Source organism: Sapajus apella, unplaced genomic scaffold, assembly GCF_009761245.1.
Source record: "Sapajus apella isolate SASKATOON/1434 unplaced genomic scaffold, GSC_monkey_1.0 scaffold151, whole genome shotgun sequence".
NCBI classification, from domain to species: Eukaryota; Metazoa; Chordata; class Mammalia; order Primates; family Cebidae; genus Sapajus; species Sapajus apella.
In genome coordinates, this window is record NW_022437091.1 from 2,239,382 (window position 1) to 2,257,741 (window position 18,360).

At 47.9% G+C, this 18,360-nt stretch overlaps 3 protein-coding genes across 5 annotated transcripts; 1 reads left to right on the forward strand and 2 right to left on the reverse strand.

Moving 5' to 3' along the window:
- Window positions 1–7,414: 7,414 nt before the first annotated feature.
- Window positions 7,415–10,670, forward strand: TSSK4 (testis specific serine kinase 4). The gene is made up of 4 exons (XM_032265660.1): window positions 7,415–8,008; window positions 8,369–8,583; window positions 9,191–9,584; window positions 10,344–10,670. The coding sequence occupies exons 1-4, from the start codon at window positions 7,778–7,780 to the stop codon at window positions 10,533–10,535; spliced, it is 1,032 nt and encodes a 343-aa protein (XP_032121551.1). The 5' UTR covers window positions 7,415–7,777; the 3' UTR covers window positions 10,536–10,670.
- Window positions 10,671–11,837: 1,167 nt separating this feature from the next.
- On the reverse strand, window positions 11,838–16,386 carry CHMP4A (charged multivesicular body protein 4A). Its single transcript, XM_032265653.1, has 6 exons — window positions 15,968–16,386; window positions 14,628–14,777; window positions 14,363–14,540; window positions 12,875–12,989; window positions 12,569–12,704; window positions 11,838–12,156 (listed from the first exon to the last, which is right to left on the reverse strand). The coding sequence occupies exons 1-6, from the start codon at window positions 15,996–15,998 to the stop codon at window positions 12,098–12,100; spliced, it is 669 nt and encodes a 222-aa protein (XP_032121544.1). The 5' UTR covers window positions 15,999–16,386; the 3' UTR covers window positions 11,838–12,097.
- LOC116541432 (magnesium-dependent phosphatase 1) lies at window positions 11,838–18,346 on the reverse strand. Of its 3 annotated transcripts, none has more exons than XM_032265656.1 (11): window positions 18,174–18,346; window positions 17,991–18,051; window positions 17,807–17,917; window positions 17,044–17,151; window positions 16,862–16,947; window positions 16,550–16,708; window positions 14,628–14,777; window positions 14,359–14,540; window positions 12,875–12,989; window positions 12,569–12,704; window positions 11,838–12,156 (listed from the first exon to the last, which is right to left on the reverse strand). In XM_032265656.1, the coding sequence occupies exons 1-6, from the start codon at window positions 18,208–18,210 to the stop codon at window positions 16,617–16,619; spliced, it is 495 nt and encodes a 164-aa protein (XP_032121547.1). In that variant the 5' UTR covers window positions 18,211–18,346; the 3' UTR covers window positions 11,838–12,156; window positions 12,569–12,704; window positions 12,875–12,989; window positions 14,359–14,540; window positions 14,628–14,777; window positions 16,550–16,616. The 3 variants fall into 3 exon arrangements, with proteins under 3 accessions (XP_032121547.1, XP_032121548.1, XP_032121546.1); XM_032265657.1 differs by having other exon boundaries at window positions 14,363–14,557; XM_032265655.1 differs by having other exon boundaries at window positions 15,968–16,708.
- Window positions 18,347–18,360: the final 14 nt, after the last annotated feature.

An 18,360-nucleotide genomic window follows, 5' to 3' on the forward strand; every position in this document is an offset into this window, starting at 1 on the left:
CAAGGGTCCCACTGTCTGAATCTCACCTCACTCCTCTCCCATGTGTCACGAATGGCCCGCGCCAAAGTAATAAATATGCAATAGGAATGTCTTCCCGGAGCTATACTGAAGACTTCCCTGGCCGCACAGTGACCGTTTAGTGCCCCATGATAAGCAAGCCGAAGTCAGGTCTGGCGGAGGCACCCAAGGAGAGACGATGTCTTGTCTTTTCACTCCGTGAATTGGGTAGCCTGACACGGTTAGTGTTAATTGGTGGTAAAGAATCTGTGGTCCGGCCGGGCGCGGTGGCTCAAGCCTGTAATCCCAGCACTTTGGGAGGCCGAGACGGGTGGATCACGAGGTCAAGAGATCGAGACCATCCTGGTCAACATGGTGAAACCCCGTCTCTACTAAAAATACAAAAAATTAGCTGGGCATGGTGGCGCGTGCCTGTAGTCCCAGCTACTCAGGAGGCTGAGGCAGGAGAATTGCCTGAACCCAGGAGGCGGAGGTTGCGGTGAGCCGAGATCGCGCCATTGCACTCCAGCCTGGGTAACATGAGTGAAACTCCATCTAAAAAAAAAAAAAAAGAATCTGTGGTCCGTTAGTCTCTATTATGTTTTTGCTCTTATTTATCACTGTATATGTCTGGGCTTCTCTTAACTTTGTAGGGCAGATTTTGAAAAAGTTTACCCTTGTGTCCCAGCTATTTCAAAGGGGATCTGCCATCTAGGGAGTTAGTTCCTCTTGGAAATCAGACGTTTGGGCAGTGACTTCCGTTTTGCCACCTGGTAGCAACGTGTAAGGAAGTGGACGTAAGGTTTTCACTCCCTAGGGGAAGAAGCACAGTGGAAAATCACAAGTGACTTCTGGCCTGAAAAGCTCTTCATTTACCTGCTTCCATGATTATTGCCCTTTATGACCCAGTCCTTCTCCCGGCAGACATAGGTGAGGTTCAAAGAAGTGGATGGTGGAGTTTTTTAGACCATCAGTGAATTTTGTAATTAGAAAAAGAACTAATGGCTGGGCGCGTGGCCCACGCCCTAATCCCAGCATTTTGGGAGGCCGAGATGGGCGAGTCACCTGAGGTCAGGAGTTCAAGACCAGCCTGGCCAACATGATGAAACCCCATCTCTACTAAAAATACAAAACAATTAGCTGGACGTGGTGGGGGGCGCCTGTAATCCCAGCTACTTGGGAGGCTGAGGCAGGAGAATCTCTTGAACCCGGGAGGCAGAGGTTGCAGTGAGCCGAGGTCGCGCTATTGTACCCAGCCTGGTGCAATAGTGCGATCTTTTTTTTGAGACTCCATCCCTCCCCCACCCTCCCCCCAAAAAAAGGAAAAGAAAAAGAACTTGAGAGTGGTTTAGAAATCATCTTTAACTATTAGCCGGACGTGGTGGTGAGCACCTGTAATCCCAGCTACTCAGGAGGCTGAGGCAGGAGAATTGCTTGAACCCACTAGGTGGAGGTTGCAGTGAGCTGAGTTCCTGCTATTGCACTCCAGCCTGGGCGACAGGGAGCGAGACACCGTCTCAAAATAAAATAAAATAAAAATAATAAAGAAATCATCTTTAACTGACAACCACCTGGTCTCTAAAGCCAGAAACTTGGGCCTCTTTCTCAGTATCTTCCCCCTCAGATATCAGTGTCACCATGCCCTTTCCACTTACTTCCTGAGTATCTTACAGATGCTTGCCTCCACTTCTTTGCTTCAGGCTCCATCTTCTCTCACCTAAGTTGCCATGACAGCCATCTTGCTAGTCTCTTAGTCACCTTCCCCCGGGACATTTTTCACACTGCTACTGGAAATATTTTCTTTTTTTAAATCAGGATTTTCAGGGGAGGGGGTGCCTGGTCATCAGTAACGAGGTCAAGAGATCAAGTTTGGGGTGGGGTTTCGCTCTTGTTACCCAGGCTGGAGTGCAATGGCGCGATCTTGGCTCACCGCAACCTCCGCCTCCTGGGTTCAGGCAATTCTCCTGCCTCAGCCTCCTGAGTAGCTGGGATTACAGGCACGCACCACCATGCCCAGCTAATTTTTTGTATTTTTAGTAGAGACGGGGTTTCACCGTGTTGACCAGGATGGTCTCGATCTCTTGACCTCGTGATCCACCCGCCTCGGCCTCCCAAAGTGCTAGGATTACAGGCTTGAGCCACCGCGCCTGGCTTTTTTTTTTTTTTTTTTTTAAAGCAAGCACTGAGGCTGGGCATGGTGGCTCACACCTGTAGTCCCAGCACTTTGGGAGGCCGAAGCGGGTGGATCACCTGAGGTCAGGAGTTCAAGACCAGCTTGACCAACATGGTGAAACCCCAACTCTACTAAAAATACAAAAACAAATGGCCGGGTGCAGTGGCTCACGCCTGCAATCCCAGCACTTTGGGAGGCCGAGGCGGGTGGATCACGAGGTCAAGAGATCGAGACCATCCTGGTCAACATGGTGAAACCCCATCTCTACTAAAAATACAAAAATTAGCTGGGCATGGTGGTGCATGCCTGCAGTCCCAGCTACTCAGGAGGCCAAGGCGGGAGAATTGCTTGAGCCCAGGAGGCAGAGGTTGTGGTTGTGGTGAGCCGAGATCGTGCCATTGCTCTCCAGCCTGGGTAACAAGAACAAAACTCCGTCTCAAAAAAAAAAAAAAAAAAAAATAGCCAAGTATGATGGCTCATGTCTGTAATCTCAGCTACTTGGAATTGCTTGAACTTGGGAGGCAGAGGTTGCAGTGAGCCAAGACTGCACCATTGCACTCCAGCCTGGGCAAGAAGAACCAAACTCTATCTCAAAAAAAATTAAAGCAAGGACCTCGATTTTATGTATACCCAGATTATATGAATATACAGGGTAGAATCAAAATAGCCTGGCATATGAGACCTCTCAGACCTGAATCCTAATCACTTCTCCAGGTACCTTCCCCTTCTGGAACCCTATCCTGTTTTCAAATAGAAATACTGAATATCATGTTCTCTCAAGCCTATAAGCCTCATATTGTTCCTTCTGCCTAAACCACCCAATTTCCTATTTCCTACTTCACTTATCCTTTTTTTTTCTTTTTTTGAACATTGCAAATGTCACCTTCTCTATAAAGCCTTCTCTTACTTCTCCTTCCAGGTTTGTTTATAGTGTATCTCACTGTACTGTTATTTTACTTATGTGTCTGTCTCCCTTGCTAATTTCAGACTCCTCACAGGAAGACTGTAATTTATACAACTCTGTTTCCTCAGGACCTAGCAGTGTTTTTGTATCTATCAGGCAGCTTAATACATGATCATTGCATGAACTGGTTTACCTAAACCCTGTACATGACGAGAGACTAGAATTGCCACCAAGTTACCTATCCGGGGGCCAGCCTGTGGGATCAGATGGACAACATTGGGTGGGCCCCCCTTACCATGATGTGCCCTGGAAAACTGCTCATCTTGCTAGATTGAGGATGTAGAACTGGCTTCCAACAGAACTTTGGAACCATCCTGCCAGCAAGGTCAGACTGTCAATAAATGGGAATTTACTGCTAGCCTATGGTATAATCTGTTCTTAGAGTATTTGTTCTGTTTTGGAGAATGGAAGATAAAAGAATTTGGATTCTTCCTATGTTCTCTCCTCTACCCCTCTGTCCCCCACTGATATACTTTGGATATTTATCCCTGGCTGGATCTCATGTTGAAATATAATCCCCAATGCTGGAGGTGGGTCCTGGTGGGAGGTGTTTGGATCATAGGGGAGGATCCCTCATGGTTTGGTGTAGTCTTCACCATATGAGTTCCCACAAGACCTGGTTGTTTAAAAGTGTGCACCACCTCCCCTACAACTCTCTCACTCCTGTTCTCACCATGTGATGTCCCTGCTTCCCTTTCACTTTCTGTTATGATTGTAAGCTTCCTGAGGCCTACCCAGAAGCTGAGCCAGCACCATGCTTCCTATACAGTCTGCAGAATGGTGAGTCGTGAGCCAATGAAACCTCTTTTTTGCGTGTGTGTGGGAGACGGAGTCTTGCTCTGTTGCCAGGTTGGAGTGCAGTGGTGTGATATTTTGGCTCATTGCAACCACCACCTCCCGGGTTCAAGCTCTTCTTCTGCCTCAACCTCCCGAGTAGCTGGGACTACAGGCACCTACCACCATACCCAGATAATTTTTGTATTATTAGTAGAGAGGGGTTTTCACCATGTTGGTCAGGATGATCTCAATCTCTTGACCTCTTGATCTGCCCACTTCAGCCTCCCAAAGTGCTGGGATTACAGGTGTGAGCCACCACACCTGGCCTAAACCTCTTTTCTTTACAAACTACCCAGTCTCAAGTTTTTGTTTGTTTTTGATACAGGGTCTCACTTTGTCACCCACATTGGAGAGCAATGGTGCGATCTTGGTTCACTGCAATCTTTACCTCCCAGGCTCAAGCGATCCTGAGTAGCTGAGACTATAGGTACACACTACCACACCTGGCTAATATTTGTATTTTTAATAGAAATGGGTTTTTGATATGTTGCCTAGGCTGGTCTTGAACTCCTGGGCTCAGGTAATCCACCTGCTTTGGCTTCCCAAAGTGTTGGGATTACATGCATGAGCAAGAGTACCCAGCCTCAGGCATTTCTTTATTGCAATGCAAGAATGGCCTAATACACCCACCACACAAAATCTTTTTTTTTTTTTGAGACGGAGTCTCACTCTGTTGCCCAGGCTGGCGTGCAGTGGCATGATCTCGGCTCACTGCAGCCTCCACCTTCTTGCTTCAAGGAATTCTCCTGCCTCAGCCTCCCAAGTAGCTGGGATTACAGGCACCTGCCACCATACCTAGCTAGTATTTGTATTTTTAGTAGAGATGGGGTTTCACCATGTTGATCAGGCTGGTCTTGAATTCCTAACCTTAAGCAATCCACCCCCCTCGGCCTCCCAAAGTGCTGGGATCACCGGCATGAGCCAGCGCACCTGGCCACAAAATCTTAAATCTAAATAACTCCTCTGTGACCAAACTTGTTTTCCCATTCCACTGAGACCTGCAATTTCCAGCCACCACCCGCCCGTTTGGCCAGTTTCTAGCTTGTCTTCTGTGTCAGTTGTACTGCTATAAATAAATACCTGAGACTAGGTAATTTATAAGAAAAGAGCTTCAATTGGCCTGTGGTTCTGCAGGTTGTACAGGAAGCATAACGCTGGCATCTGCTTCTAGGGAGGCCTCAGGAAGCTTACAATCATGGCACAAGGCGAAAGGGGAGCAGGTATTTCACATAGTAGGAGTAGGAACAAGAGGCCAAAGAGGAAGGTGCTATCCACTTTTTTTAAATGACCACATCGTATGAGAACTCACTATTGTGAGAACAGTACCAAGAGGGACAGTGCTAAACCATTCATGAGAAACCCACTTCCATGATCCAGTCACCTCCCATCAGGCCCCACCTCCAACACTGCAGATTACAATTGACCATGAGATTTGGTTGGGGACACAGATCCAAACCATATCATCTTCCTTACCCATGCAGCTTAGATTCTGCGTTCCATCATTTCAGCCACATTCTTGCTTGTGTTCTTGATGCCCGTCTCCCATCAAGTTGTTTCATTGCAGCTGCCAAGCAAAACCCTAAATCATCCATCAGCATTTGAGTACCTATAACCAAGATGCTAAAAAGAATCACAACACTATAATATGTGTCTATGGACAAGCTGTGTTCTCCAACCTCAGTTGGGCCCTCAATGCTGCTTATTTTCCAAACCAGCTCTTTTCTGTTCTCCGCAATTCATCTGTCTCTTCTGACCAGTTGACCTCCCTTTATAGGTTAGTGGGAGAGGCAAGCAAGAGAAGCAATTACAGACACTGTGTTAGGTGCTGTGACAAGGTATGGGAGCACCCAGGAAAAAGGAATATCTAAGTGAAGCTTGAGCAGTCAGTAAAGTCGTCTTTAAAACAGCTCCTATGCCAAGTTCTCAAGAAGAGTACTAGTTTGCCACAAATACAGAAAAGCAGTTGTTTGGATGAAGCAAACCAAACAACTGCTTTTCTGTATTTGTGGCAAACAAATATTGTTCTGTATTTGTAGCAAACAAATACATAAGTGTTTTTTTTCTGTATTTGTGTGTTAAAAAATAAAATTGGGGAGGCAAGGAGGATCAGACTTAATGCTGTATGAAACAATTTGGATGGACTTGATCCAGAGGAGAATGAGGAGACACTGAATTGTTTCAAATGGAAATAAAATCAGATTTATGCTTTAGTCTTAAGGATGGACAGACTGGAGGGGAGCAGAAGGCTGGCTGGGGCAATCTGTTCAATGATGGAGGTGTAAGCTAAGGGAGTGGCAGTGGGCTCAGTATTATTAGATAATCAGGAGGTAAAAGAGACAGGATTTGGTGATAGATTGAATGTAGGGGCTGAGGCAGGAAGGTTTGGGATGACATTTGAGTGTCTAAATTAAGGGTGATTAATGTACAACTCACAGAAAGGTCTGAGAAAAGAAAATAAGTTCAATTTTTGATATGGTTAAGTTCGAGGCAGATATGGCAAGTTCCATGCCTGGGACAGACATGGCCATGTAATATTGGCTGCTCTATCTGAACTCCAGAGATACATGGGATGGAGATGAAATCAGGATCAGTCAGCATAAATGTAGTATTGACATCATGGGTGTGAACAAGATCATTAAGGGAGAATGTGAAGGTTGGAGAAAATAAAGCCTGTGACAGAACACTTGGGATATGATTCAGGAATGAATGGAGAAAAATATAGCTTCAGTGAAGGCTGAGGAATGACCAGAGGATGTGGAGGAAAACTAGAGAGTTCTGGGTCATGATAAGCATGCATTTCAAGGTTAGATTTTCCTAGAACATGTTGAATACCTTACAGTTATAATACTTTCACACTCATATTTCTCATGCTGCATTATAAACTTTAGGATCATTGTGTCTCTACTGGCCTTATTGAACTAAGGGGCTGCAGTAGGCTCAGAAAGCCTTGAGTGTATCATTAAAGAGATAAGTAGGAGGTAGCAGAGACAGGATTTGATGATAGATTTTATGTAGGGATTGAGGAAGAAGGAAGGGTCTGGCATGACATTTGGGTAACATTTTGTCCAAGTACTCAGTACACTGTCTGTTACATAGTCAGTACTCATATATCAATGATGGGGCTGATCGTTAGGAGGAGTGTCACCAGAATGGAAGGTACCTCTGGGAATGAGTATGTTTCACACTGTAGTTCATTCTTTTTTTTAGACGGAGTTTCACTCATGTTACCCAGGCTGGAGTGCAATGGCGCGATCTTGGCTCACCGCAACCTCCGCCTCCTGGGTTCAGGCAATTCTCCTGCCTCAGCCTCCTGAGTAGCTGGAATTACAGGCACGCGCCACCATGCCCAGCTAATTTTTTGTATTTTTGGTAGAGACGGGGTTTCACCATGTTGACCAGGATGGTCTTGATCCCTTGACCTCGTGATCCACCCGCCTCGGCCTCCCAAAGTGCTGGGATTACAGGCTTCAGCCACCGCGCCCGGCCTGTAGTTCATAAGTTTTGTGGCCAACAGACGGATAGGAGGTGGATTGTGATGTATTCGGAACATGAGACCTTGAGGAGTTCCGTAACCAAAAGGAGGAAGTAACAGCCAGAGGAGACAAAAAGAACTGCTTCTCTTTCTTTCCCCCTCCAAGTTGCTAGTGGAGGGCTGAGCCCAGCATCCCAGACTCGTGTGACTATATAGGCAACCATTTGGAGACCTATTTCACTTTGATACCCTAGCCTTCAGCGGCTCAAGGTGTTGGCTTTGTATAGGAGGCTTCCAAGTAGTAAAGCTCCCTGCTCTCAGCAAGCCCAACACCATGGGGAAGGTAGATGTATCAGAGGCAGCACCAACCACCACAGCCACAGCCTACCACTCCATCATGGATGAATATGGTTATGAGGTGGGCAAGGTCATTGGCAATGGCTCCTATGGAACAGTATATGAGGCTTTCTACACAAAGCAGAAGATCATGGTGGCAGTCAAGATCATCTCAAAGAAGAAGGCCTCTGACGACTATCTTAACAAGTTCCTGCCCCGTGAGATACAGGTTAGAAAGGGCGCTGGAAGAGGGAACTGGAGCTTGGTACTAAGCTGCTTGAGGTTTCTCAGAAGGGGTATGGCCAGAAGGGGTGGGGCCAGAAACCCCCAAACCAGAACTAAATGTCTCACTAAGCAGCTAGGAAGATTTATGTAAATTAAACCTCTTTCCTATCCACCCACTCACCTCCAGCCCCACAAAAAGTAAAAGTGCAAAACATAGGGTTTGCCCACAGGCTACTAGTTCTCTGAGGTTCAGGGGTTGATCCTTTTGCAAAGTTCTAAGTAAGTAGCTAAGGGTAGGAGATGGCTGGGAGTGAAGTCAGGGTTCTCCCTTCCCAGGTTTGATGGGTCCTTCTTCTGGGGTCAGGTAATGAAAGTCTTGCGGCACAAGTACCTCATCAACTTCTATCAGGCCATTGAGACCACATCTCGAGTATACATCATTCTGGAGCTGGCTCAGGGTGGTGACGTCCTGGAATGGATCCAGCGCTATGGGGCCTGCTCTGAGCCCCTTGCTGGCAAGTGGTTCTCCCAGCTGACCCTGGGTATTGCCTACCTGCACAGCAAGGGCATCGTGCACCGGTGAGGTCGCTGCCACCCAGACTGGGGACTTTGCTCTCAAGGGGGTTTTATGCACATCTCTCATTTCCTGCTCTTTTCCTCTCTCAAACTCCCTCCTAAATATCTAGGCCTATTCATGCACTCTATTATAATCATGTGGTTAAGGATACTGATAAAGTACTCACTGCATGGAGAACTTTTGTTTTTTTCGAGATGGAGTCTTGCTCTGTCGCCTCCACGCTGGAGTGCAATGGTGCCATCTCAGCTCACTGCAACCTCTGCCTCCTGGGTTCAAGCAATTCTCCTGCCTCTTAAGTAGCCGGGGTTACAGGCGCATGCCACCATGCCCAGCTAATGTTTATATTTTTAGTAGTGATGGGGTTTCACCATGTTGATCAGGCTGGTCTTGAACTCCTGATCTCGTGATCCGCCTGCCTTGGGCCTCCCAAAGTGCTGGGATTACAGGCGTGAGCCACCACGCCCATCCTGGAGAGCATTTTATGAAATACAATGGTGAGCTCCCAGTGGTCTTCAGATACCATCCTCTCTCTCTCCTCACTTTGGACTCTCCTTATCCTCTGACCCCTGGCCCTTCAGCTCCCAGTCTAAAACTAAGCCCTCTCCCCAGCCTGACGCCCAGCCTTTCTGCTGCTGGTAGGGACTTAAAGTTGGAGAACCTGTTGCTGGACAAGCAGGAGAACGTGAAGATATCGGACTTTGGCTTTGCCAAGATGGTGCCTTCTAACCACCATGTGGGTCATAGCGCGTCTTACCGCCAAGTGAACTGCTTTTCCCACCTCAGCCAGACTTACTGTGGCAGCTTTGCTTATGCCTGCCCGGAGATCTTACTAGGTTTGCCCTACAACCCTTTCCTCTCTGACACCTGGAGCATGGGTGTCATTCTTTACACTCTAGTGGTCGCTCATCTGCCCTTTGATGACACCAATCTCAAAAAGCTGCTGAGAGAGACTCAGAAGGAGGTCACTTTCCCACCTAACCTCACCATCTCCCAGGAGTGCAAGGTACTGGCTACCCAAGCAGGGCTGAGGCCTCAGGGATGACCCACAGGGAGGGGTGAATATCCATCCTAGGTCACCCAACCTAGGCCTCCCAACCCTGGGGTAAGGCTCTTCCCACACGAGAGCCATTTCACACACTAGCTCCTGCCCTATAATAGAATGGAGTCGGCAGGTGTGGAGGCTCACGCTTGTAATCCCTAACACTTTGGGAGGCCAAGGTGGGTGGATCACGACGTCAGGAGTTCAAGACCAGCCTGACCAACATGGTGAAACCCCGTTTCTAATAAAAATACAAAAATTAGCTGGGTCCGGTGGCGGGTGCCTGTCTGTAATCCCAGCTACTCAGGAGGCTGAGGCAGGAGAATCGCTTGAACCAGGGAGGTGGAGGTTGCAGTGAGCTGAGATGGTGCCACTGCACTCCAGCCTGGGTGACAGACTCCATCTCAAAAAAAAAAAAAAAAAAAAATAGTATGGAAGGCATAAAGGGCCAACCAGTAGGCTCCAAACCTTGCTTGATATGCAGGTTCCAGCCTCTGCCTCTTTAGGCCAGAAGGGGATTATGGAAAGCATTCCCTCCAAGGAACTTTTCACTCCCCTTCCAGGGGGTTAACTGCCTGGCTCTCCAAGATAAAATCAGAGCCACACCCCGTTTGACAAGAGTGGTATGATAGGCTATCCTGCTTCTTTCTTAGGTCCAGCTGCTCATTGTGTGTGGTACAATGGAGAAAAACTCAGGCAAGACCTCTCTCTCCCCTGCTCTAGAACCTGGTCCTTCAGATGTTATGCCAAGCTGCTAAGCGTGTCACCATCCTGGATATCATCAAGGATCCCTGGGTGCTCAAGTTCCAGCCTGAGCAACCCGCCCATGAGATCAGGCTGCTTGAGGCCATGTGCCAGCTCCACGCCACCACTAATCGTCACCAATCCTTGGAATTACGACCTGAAAATGGCTGAAGAAGGGGGCTGAGAGAGGAGCAAAGCAGGAGGGTCTTAGGCTAAAAATATTTTATACCAAAAATAAATCTAAGTCTGATTTAGTTTCATCAACTAGGGTCAAAGACACTCTTTTCTCAAGGGAATCTTATAGCAAGGAACACTGCTGGGATAGGAGAGGGATTTCTGTGCAGAGCCTGTAACCAATAATCTTGACATTGTGTTAAATCAATAGTGTAATTCATGATGTGGCTCAGAGGGGATGGGGTGCTCGGATTAACACTATTTTGGGACGCTTTATCATTCATCTCAGTATATGCTCATTATTTTACACCTTTGTGCTGTTTAAATGCTTAAGCGGTGGGGCAAAAGCCCTGGTTGCTCCACTTTGATTATGTTTCTGCCTGTCTATAGTCCAAAGTGATGGCACTGTTAGTTCTTTTAGAAATGGGTATTCGAGCTGGGTGCAGTGGCTCATGCCTCTAATCCCAGCACTTTGGGAGGGCGAGGCGGGCAGATTACTTGAGGTCAAGAGTTCAAGACCAGTCTGTTCAACATGGCTGTACTAAAAATACAAAAATTAGCCGGACATGGTGGTGCCCCGCTGAGGCACAAGAATCTCTTGAACCTGGGAGACGGGGGGTGCAGTGAGCCGAGATCGCACCACTGCACTCCAGCCTAGGTGACTAAATGAACCTCTGTCTCAAAAAAACAAAAACAAAAAAACAGAAAAGAAATAGGCATTCAGGTATATGAAGTACTTTGGTTCCTTTTCCCTCCTCCAGTGTCATCTTAACCACTACTGAAACAATAGCAGGGAGACAAAGCTCCTCACACTATTGCTCCCAGACTCAGAATTCAAATGAACCCTTCCAGTAGTGAAAGCTACTAACTATGGACTCTGGATAAAGGAAAGCTACTTGCTCCTTCCATTCCAAGTAGTAAAGCTACTTGCTCCTTCCATGGTATTCTCCCTCCTTTTCCTTGAAAATGGGCTTTGTAAAAGGAATGTGGGACTGTCTTGGCAGAGGCATGACAAGGGGAAAGCAATGAGGGGAGACTCAGAGATGCCTCCACATGGTTCTAAGGTAAGTGGTAGACAGCAGTTTCTTCAACCTCAGCAAATGGGCAACTCTAGGACAAACCAACTTCAAAGATGAAACAGTGCTTGCCTGGAACATAAGTTGAGATATTAGGAATGCCCATTTGTTCTATTTCAAACCCCCTTTTTTTCTCTAATTATTCATTGCTTGAAATAAGGCTCTTGAGGACAAGGGCCGGGGGAGAGCTTCAGAGGTTAACAAGGTAGTATAGACACTAAGATTCTGTCTGTCCAATTTTATTGGGAACAAGGACATTATAACTGCTATCAAAAAGAAGGGAGCCCAGCGGCTCCTCCTGGAGCAAGATCCTTCTTCAGATTTGAGCCAGGGCTGGGAGGGCAAAAGACCCTTTTTCAGGCAGGGTCACACTACCACCTTTAACGGGACTTCCCCAAAAAGTTATCCTCCTTTAGCTCAGTACTTGGCACTTAAGGAAAAAGGACCAATAAAGGTAGCGTTAGGAAGACGAGCCCAGACTTATCAAGATACCCACTCAGCCAACTGCTTTAGTGCTTCTTCATCTTCATCCGCTTTGGGAGCTTTGAGGACAGAGATACCCAGAGAAAAGAAAGGAGAAGCATTAAGGTCTCAGCAATTCCAACCATCCCCTGCTATGACATTCAGAGTCTGCTGAATTGTCTCTCCCCAGCAAAAACCCTAAAGGTGTGATCATTCTGCTTGTTAGGCTGCTGTTCAATCCCACAGTACCTTTGTGCAAATTAGAAAAATGGTGCCTCTTGCTCCTGCCATTTGCAGCCTTAAACCAGGGTGCACAGTTTGCTGAGTGGAGCACAGGATAGGTAGGTGCCTGTATGCAGTTCACAACCTGCACAACTGTACCAGCAGCCCTTTCTGTATGGTTCCTTTGAGACAGGATAGATGAAGAATAATCTTTCCTCATATCTCTCCCACCCTCTTAAGTCTTCAAGACAACAGAAGAACCCTGCATACCTGGCCCTGCTGGCAGATGTGTAGAAGGTATACTAGGCAATTTGACTGGGGGTTCTTCCTCCTTGTCGCCCACATTTAGCAACTCCTGAGCCAATTCCTCTTGCTCTAGCTCCTCTAGTTCCTCCAGCAGTTCATCCTGGATGGGGAAGACAAGACCATTCAAGATGAAGAAAAAAACTTCTACCTCCAAAAACATACCACTTTTGAAGGTCCCTCCCAAACCTGCTCCAAGAGCCTCTCTTGGGTGTTCCTTCTGGCCAGTCCCATACTTACTCCAATATTCCCTTACCCCTCACCCCCAATCACCTCATCCACATCATCTCCAAAGCCCACAGGCCGAGAAATGGCATCTGAGATCTGCTGGGCCACCTCCTGTTGTTCTGTGATGTCAGCCATCAGTTCATCTACTTTGTCAATGTCCCTGAGAATGAGATAGACAGCTAAGAAATCAGAAAATGATGCCCCCTTGACTTTCTCATCTAACGTGAATGAAACCCCTCCTGCCTTATAGGGTCACACTGATAAGCCCATACCTATTAAGTAGAAGAGATCTCTGGAAAATTGCAAAGACACAAGTCTGGGCTAAGAAATAGTAAGGAGCCACACTGGAGAGGACAGGCTACATTCTCTTTCCTGAAGGATCTTTAAGAATCAGAGAAGGCAGCCAGGCGCAGTGGCTTATACCTGTAATCCCAGCACTCTGGAAGGCCGAGGCGGGCGGATCACCTGAGGTCAGGAATTTGAGACCAGCCTAGCCAAAATGGTGAAACCTTGTCTCTACTAAAAATACAAAAATTAGCCAGGAGTGGTGGTGTGCACCTGTAATTCCAGCTACTCGGGAGGCTGAGGCAGGAGAATCACTAACCTGGGAGGTGGAGGTTGCAGTGAGCTGAGATCAGGCCACCGTACTCCAGCCTGGGCAACAGAGTAAGACTCTGTCTCATTTAAAAAAAAACCAAAAGCATGGACTGTGCCACACACCCAGTGATCCATCCAAAAACAAGGACTGCAGCCTAAATTCCAAATACCAGAGACTGAAATTTTCAGCCTTGCTAAGGGAACACCTTAATGTTTGAAACTTTGTGTTTTGTACAGGGCATTCTCTGTACTAGTTTGTTGTGGTTATAAAAACAATTAGCAAAATAGCCTACATTTGTATTTATTTTCCGTTCCATATTTCTGTGCCACATTGTTTTCTCTCAAAATCCATTCCTTTAAAAAATAAATGTTGCAGATATGAGAAAGAAAGAAAGAAAGAAAAAGAAAGAAAGAAAGAAAGAATTAGAGAAGGTGGCTGGGCACGGTGGCTCCTGCTTGTAATTCCAGAATTTTGGGATGCCCAGGCAGGTGGATCACCTGAGGTCAGGAGTTCAAGACCAGCCTGGCCAAAATGACGAAACCCCATTTCTACTAAAAATATAAAAATGAGCCGGGCGCGGTGGCTCAAGCCTGTAATCCCAGCTACTCAGGAGGGTAAGGCAGGAGAAACACTTGAACCCAGGAGGTGGAGGTTGCAGTGAGCCGAGATTGTGCCACTGCACCCAGCCTGAGCAACAAAGTGAAACTCTATCTCCAAAAAAAAGAAACAAAACAAAAAAATAATTAGAGGAGACATCTTTCCTCCCTAGAATGCCCCAGCCAGCGAAAGAATCTTATAGGAAACAAGGAGGCAGACAAAGGTCTAGCCATCACAAACATCCGTACTGTAAATCCATATTCTGAGAGGCTTTAAAGTATGGTAGCAAGCCACTCTTCCCAGTGCCTGGGCCCCTCCACCCCTCCCCCCATACCCACATGTCCTGGTAGGCCTTCTTCATGCCTCGGGCAGCAAGCTCCATGGTACGAAGAACTTCTGCATTGGTGGTGGCATTCTCAATGGCCTCACGCTGAAACTCCAGGGTGGATAACGTCCCGTCAGTTTGTGCCAGCTGCTGTTCCAATCTTTTCTTTCTCCGCAAAGCCTGTAGGGCGGCTGACCCAGCCCACACCCTGAACATCAAGAGTCAGAAGCACCTGCTTCCCATCTGGGCCCTCCCCATAGGCTCCTTTCCCTCATTACCTCTCTTATTCTTGGTCCCATACTTCTTGGCTGTTTGTAGCTCCTGCTGAATCTTCTGCTCCAGAAATTCCTGTTTCTTGATCAGTATCTTCTCTGTCTCCTTCAGTTTCTGTATTGCTTCTTCAGGGGTTGGCCCCTTCTCCTTCTTCCCTGAAGAGTCCAATGAAGTAGGCCCAAATTTTGTGAAGGAAAAATATTAGCCACCAATCATTGAATGCATAGTATGTGCTAGGCACCGGACTGTGTTATGGCTAATCCCCAAACCTCTACAATGAATGTGCTATCTCTTCACTTTCCAAATGTGAAAACAACCACAAAGATGTTAAAAATCACAACTAGTAAGAGATTGTGCAGGAATCAAATGTGGCAGTAAGAGTTCTAAAACCAATATTCTTTTTACTATTCCTAGCTGCCTTTTCTTTTTCTTTTTCTTTTTTTTTCTGAGATGAAGTCCTACTCTATTGCCCAGACCAGAGTACAGTGGGGCAATCTCGGCTCACTGAAACCTCCGCCTCCCAAGTTCAAGTGATTCTCCTGCCTCAGCCTCCCGAGTAGCTGGGTCTACAGGCACACACCACCATGCCCGGCTAATTTTTGTATTTTTTTTTTGAGACGGAGTTTCGCTCTTGTTACCCAGGCTGGAGTGCAATGGCGCGATCTCGGCTCACCGCAACCTCCGCCTCCTGGGTTCAGGCAATTCTCCTGCCCCATGTTGACCAGGATGGTCTCGATCTCTTGACCTCGTGATCCACCCGCCTCGGCCTCCCACAGTGCTGGGATTACAGGCTTGAGCCACCGCGCCCGGCCCTAATTTTTGTATTTTTAGTAGAGATGGGGTTTCATCATATTGGCCAGGCTGATCTCGAACTCCTAACCTCATGATCCACCTGCCTCAGCCTCCCAAAGTGCTGGGATTACAAGAAGGAGCCACCACATCCAACCAAGAAGGCAGTATTTTTTCTTCACCTTAGATCCCTCTTGTCCAGCACAAAGTATTTTAGAACAAGGTTTTGGAGAGGGCTGAAGACAGCAGGAAACTCGTCTTCAAGCCTGAACAATGGGAGCCGGCACGATTGCCACGCCCTCAAGTCCCCTCCCGGATCTTGAGTTCTCCCCTCTGAGAGCGGGGAAGGACGGCGGATGGGAACAAGGCGCCCTGATAAGGTGTGCCTTCTGGCACCTGCGATGAGCCTTGCTCCGCCATCGGCCGGGGTTTTCCAGCCTGTCTCCCGAGTTTCCCACCCCTATCCGGTGCAGCGGTCCGGCCAAATTTCGCCGGGGTCTCCTCTTCCCCAGCACCAGCCAGCGCGTCCTGGCTGGCCAGTCCCACCCCGGCTCACCCTTCCCGAGGAGCCTGCCGAGACCACTCATCGCCTTTCCCGCCTCCGCCACTCGGCGTCCTCCAGACTTCCGCCTTGCTCCTGGGAGGATGATGTTTCATCACACAGGGACCAGCCTTGCCCAATCCCGCCTTAGGGCGCCGCGGCGACATCATCAAGAGGCGCAAACCAGACCACCGCTGTCACGTGACCCAAGCCATCAGCCCAGACCGACGTGATCCTCTTAAAGCGGCCGCATCATTTTCTCTTACATAAAAAGGCAGTTCTGTCTCCACCCGAGTATATGCTTATTCTCCTGAGGGAAATGTGCAGTGTGATGGCACATCAATGTGTGGGGTCAGTGGGAAAACTCTTCATGCTCTTTACAGAACTAAGGAAAATGGTAATGGGATGGGTTCAAGCATTTGGGGTTGCCCTAAGTTTAGATGGCAAACCTGATGCAATCTAATGTCTCATATTCTGGTCTCTGCACCTCAGGACAACCAGCCCCAGTTCACAGGCTAGAAAAATAGAAACTACCCACACTGTTGGCAAAATCTCTTCTGTCACACACAGATGAACTTTAATAAATTACAAATGCACCTGAAAATGCCTTCTTGATTTACTTTCAGTTTAGGCCTCAAAGGAGCCTCATCCTCAAGGCTGGACCTCAAGGCCCATTTTGGGCCTTTGCAAATGTCTCTAACCCTTGACTTAGAGTTTGAAGATTCATTCCATTCTGGATGTGAATGCAGGTAACACCTAGAAAGATAATAAGTCACATTTCATCAGGCTTTCAGGGCTCCACATTATTACTCTGACCTTTGGGGGTGCCACCTACAGGGCAAACTATCCATCCTGTATGTATCTAATCCCTCCTAGGGACCCCAAATGGCTGTCCTCATAGCTCAGTACCCAGTTTGCTGACATCTACAATATTCCGCCTCTCATCATCAAAGAAGATCATCTGGGAGAAAGGAATTCCAGTCTTCTGCTGTAACCTGTGCAAGATAGGGCAGGGGTAACCAAGCTAGTATTTTGGTTCCCCAAGCCTCTCTGGTACTTTCTCACCCTGTTCCTCCCTTATCTCCACATACCTCTCAAAGTGTGTGACTTTGCTGCCTGGATAGATTTCCCGATGAACAAAGTACCTGATGAGGTCAAAGAGCTCCAGTAGCTGGTTGGCCCCTTCTATCTCACCTGTCCTGCAAAACGGTGTGAAAGATGGGATTAGCAAAGTGAAGGGCCAGGGCTACATTAACTTATTAAGCAAAGTTAATAAGTATAAGCAGGGGAAATCAACTTGCTGTTTTTCCAGGATGGACAGGCATCCTCAGCCTCTGTTTAACTCCACTGCCTTCCTGTTTGACACAGCTGGTGCTGAGCCAATGTTTTAGTTTTTGTTTTGAGACGGGGTCTAGCTCTGTCACCCAGACTGGAGTACAGTGGCCCAATCATGGCTCACTGCTGTCACAACCTCCTAGGCTCAAGCGAACCTCCCACCTCAGCCTCCCAAGTAACTGGGACTACAGGTTCATGCCACCACAATTTTGTTTTTGGTAAAGATGGGGTCTCCCTCTATTGCCTAGGCTGGTCTCAAATTCCTGGGTTCAGGAATTTGGGTTCAAGTGATCCTCCCGCCTAGGCCTCCCAAAGTGCTGGGATTACAGGTGTGAGTCACTGCATCCGGCCCCACATTTTAATAATTAAATGGCACAGGAGAGCACACAAGGAAAAAAATATGCAAATACTTGCAAACTTGCACCGCCCCTATTTTTGTAGCCCAGGGGTTTCGCCGTAAGTCTCATGCATGTACTCTTCGGCATTACGCTATCAGTTTTTGTCAGTTGCTTTCCTTACCGTGAAGCAGCTGCACCGGGCACCCCAAGGCTCTGCAATCGTTTTAGGACCTCAGGCACCTCTGGGTACAGTCGGACGTCTTGGCCCCGCCTATCTCGTACAGTTCCATCACTGGAGAGGGCAAGAGTACACTCAGCCCTGGCCAGGCCCCATCTCGCCCCAGTCCTCCATGTCCCTACCTCACCTGCTCTTGTGAAAGGGGGGGTCTACGTGCGTGTCGACCCAGAAAGGCCATAGAGTGTAATCTGCAAGAGGACGGAGAGGGAAGGTTCAGCCTGGGGGTGGGGGGCCCAGGGACTCGAGAGCTGCAGTTAGGGATGTGGAAAAGGAGAGCGCTTTACGAACTTCTCCCCTTACCGTCCCTCACCCAAATCAAAGACGGCCAGCTTCGGTAGCCGCGCCATGACCCGCACCGCAGGCGTTGTGCAGAGGTGGAGCTTCACCCAGGGCCGTAGAGACAGCGGCAACTCCGGCAGCTAACACAGCTACCCGGCCTGCCATAGACAAACGGCAACTAGAGCGTCGCCACTCAGAGCGTCGTCAGCCTGGAGACG